At 39.4% G+C, this 3,649-nt stretch overlaps 1 protein-coding gene across 1 annotated transcript; it reads right to left on the bottom strand.

Moving 5' to 3' along the window:
* Window positions 1-1,342: 1,342 nt before the first annotated feature.
* LOC18037055 (cytochrome P450 78A7) lies at window positions 1,343-3,444 on the bottom strand. The gene is made up of 2 exons (XM_006427964.2): window positions 2,225-3,444; window positions 1,343-2,093 (listed from the first exon to the last, which is right to left on the bottom strand). Exons 1-2 carry the CDS (start codon window positions 3,221-3,223, stop codon window positions 1,497-1,499), a joined length of 1,596 nt encoding a protein of 531 aa, XP_006428027.1. The 5' UTR covers window positions 3,224-3,444; the 3' UTR covers window positions 1,343-1,496.
* Between the last annotated feature and the right edge of the window lie 205 nt (window positions 3,445-3,649).

Genomic DNA, 3,649 nt, shown 5'->3' with positions numbered 1-3,649 from the left:
GATCGCTATCCTGCATGTAAATATCATTATCTTACATCGACAAGATATTGAAAACGCATGCCACATCATAGACATTAAATATCTATATCTTGCATGATAAACCTAATGGAATGAAGGTAATTGATAGGATAGGAAAATCAGATATCGTTCTAATCGAAGCATGATTAAATCTCGTTCTAATTAAGATTTTTAATGATAATTTCAGAGGAAATTATAAAAGAGGAATTTTATTGAATTATTGAATCAGAATTATGAAAATAATTATAAGACCTCTCTATTTATAATACAAAATGTCTACTTTCTTAATTTAACTTTAAAAAAAATTAAATCACAATTATAATATAAATAAAAGACTAAGTCTGGCTTGCATGTAAATATTCCATAACTTAAGTGACGCATAAAAGACAAATAATTCTCGGCTTTTGAGCTACCTTCTATACCAACGACACAAAACGAGCAAGATTCAACATGAATACGCATGTGACATGTCAACTTAAACTCCCAGCACTATGCAACCGTGTCCTATTATCGGCATCAAACCATACTCAATAAATTCATAAAATAGAAAATAATAATAATAACATGACATGAAACTGAATTTTTTTATCATCACATCGTTAATTATATAGTCATGATTGAAAAAAGTCACAAAATAATGATTTTGTGTTTGCCGGAAATTCAACGGAACTGACCACATATAAAATGGTTGATAAAAGAAATGGCAACATAATGTTAACTCAGTAAAATTATTTGTAACGGGAGATTCAATATATTCTCAAACCATCAAAACCATCTGGCCGTTGATGCAACCATTTAGACTTTGGAGCTTTACTTTCTTGTCTACCTCATATGGCATTATTGAATATTCTACCATGACATGCAATTGGCAAGCACCCAATAAATTAAAAAAAACAAATTCAAGAAACGGTGTGATAAAACATGAATTAATAATTAATATTAACACATGATCAGTTTATAGATTTAGAAATCTCAAAATTATTAGTCTTGAATTCAACTAAAGCATTCTTTATTTACAGATCATTGCATAAACATTTATGATCTTCATTTGAATAACGACTTTTGGGCAATATCCAAGCTTGAAACTTCTAAGTTACGTGTGCATGTTTTTATTTATTTAATATTTAATAACAACCAATCAACATCATATGTCGCCAAAAACAAAATAATAATTTAAACTAGGATTTATCTGATATATAAACAAGACAAAACAAATACGCCTAAATTCCAAAAATCCAAAAATTTTCAACCCAAATTAAACATATGATACCATTTAATTTTTCAGAACAAAAATCAACACCTTTAAAAACGTTATAGCTGGCTGCAGATATACAATATTCATATTGTACGTACATATCCTTAGAGAAAAAAAAAAACCCTAATCAAATAATAATAATAATAACAGCAATATGCACCATTAACCAGAAACCTAATATTTCAAAAACCCTAGACTCTAAAAATAATAGTAACCCCAAAATTTAATTCCTATCCACAGCCACAGCACGTAGAGGATTCTTCATCTCGCACGATAGCTTCAACACCTCACTTAAATCAGCTGGGCTAGCCACGTCTGGAACCCAGATGTAAACTTTAACCAATTGAGCCACCCAAAGGCTCACAGTGGCTAGTCCCAGGTTCTTTCCAGGGCAAACCCTACGGCCCGCCCCGAAAGGCGCGAGCCGGAGGTCCCCGCCCCTGACATCGACGTCAGCTTCCAAGAACCTCTCGGGCTTGAACACGTGTGGATCCTCCCACACCTGAGAGTCGTGGGTGATGGCCCACATGTTGACCATAGCAGTGGTGTTGGCCGGTATCAGCATCCCGTTGCTGAGCTGGACGTCTGATGTGGAGAGCCGGGCCCACGACAGGAGTGGCCCGGGTGGGTGGACGCGAAGAGCTTCTTTGACGACCGCCTGTAAGTAGGGTAGTCTTGCCACGTCAGCATCTGTAATTTTGCTGTTAACAGTTTGGAGCTCAGCGTGCAGCTTGGCTTGTACTTTTTGGTTCAGCACCAACTCAGCCATAATCCACTCAGTTAACAGAGCTGTTGTATCAGTTCCTCTAAATATCATTTCCTGTAACAAAAATCAATAACAGGTTATTATCACTTAGCTCCTTCTTTTTTGTCTTACTATCTCACAAGTATAAAATATTTCAAAATCTTAAACTTAACTACCAACAGGCAACAACTTTGAACGTAACATACCCACAAGACAGCAATCATGTCATCATCACTTAGCTTTTCTTCACCTTCCAAGGAGAGCAAAACATCGACAAAATCAGCATTATCACCCAATTTCGTCGAGTTTTTGAGCCGTCTGTGTTCTTCGATGATGCCTCTTACGAAGTTCTTGACTCGGGGGACGAGCTTCAAGCAACGTTCGTGGATACGAAACGGATAGTAAAACAAACTCATCCATGGCAAATAATCTGACCAATTAAATGCCCCCAATAACTCAAAACCTTCCCTTACCATTTCGGTGAGCTCTTGAAGCGATTTGCTATCGCGGTCAATATCGTATCTGACGCCGAACACACTTCCCATGATGTTGTTCAAGGCAGCCAACTGGAGGTGTTTCCTTAAAGAGACAAAACCGTTATGTTTCTGTTCGTTTGCAATGTTGTGTAGCATGACAGCGCAGTCTAGGTGGCGGCCGGGTTCGTGGGCTAAAATGCGCCGGGGAGAGAAAAGGTGAGACGAAGCAATTCTGCGCAAGAGTCGCCAGTAAGTCCCGTTGGGAGCGAAGCCTATTGCCCGGCTGAACATCAGGCACTCAGCTGACTGCTTGATCGGACGGTCAGCGAAGTGGGGCGACGTCAAGATTTCTTTGGCAGTGTAAGGGTCGGAGGCGACCACAGCGGGAGTCGAGCCGCCGAGGCTGAAGGCCATCAGCTGAGTGTTCCCTCGGCTCCAAGCCATGGCTGCTAACGTCCGATGAGCCAAGCCGCGGCTCAGAGTGAACAAGCTGCCAAATAACGGAACACCCTTTGGTCCCGGGATCGCGACGGAGCCTCTCTGGTTTCTCCCGTTCTGCCACGCGACTCCGCCGCCGGTGGAGAAAGCCCAAGTGAGTAGATAAAGCAAAACCAAAGCTAAAAAGAGTGACAACAAACTATACGAATCAAAAAGATTTTGTTGAGCAAGAGAACCAAAGAGAGTGAAAACCCACAAAGATTTTTCTCTATCGATAAACCCTAACTCCATGTTATTAAATATTGTTTAACTTGCAGAGGAATGAGTAGTTGAGTTTCTTTTTGTTTTTTTTCTTTTCTTGATAAGAGTGTGAGTGAGTGAATGATAGCAGGAGGGAAGTTGAGTGTATTTATACAGTGAGTTTAAGAAGGCTTCAAGTGGAGAGAGGAGAGCGGCGGGCGGTTTGCATGAATGACCGAGAGAGTTATATTGTGTGCGCGCGCCTCATGGGAGCGTTATGATATTGAAGTGAGAGCATTGAATTAATGAGATTTTTTATTTGAAAGGGAAAATGATGATTAGAAGAGTAACGCTTAATTGGTGTTCGATGAAATAAAACGCATGAAGAAATGTGACGGGGTTTGAAAATTAACTCGACTGGTGAATAATGCTGTTTCATGCCAAACAACCGTTATACTCAAAACTTGTCGTATAACG

This window comes from Citrus clementina, unplaced genomic scaffold, assembly GCF_000493195.1.
Source record: "Citrus clementina cultivar Clemenules unplaced genomic scaffold, Citrus_clementina_v1.0 scaffold_7, whole genome shotgun sequence".
In the NCBI taxonomy this organism is placed as follows: domain Eukaryota; kingdom Viridiplantae; phylum Streptophyta; class Magnoliopsida; order Sapindales; family Rutaceae; genus Citrus; species Citrus x clementina.
The sequence above is the reverse complement of the archived record's forward strand: the minus strand, read 5'-3'. Positions and strand labels throughout refer to the sequence as shown.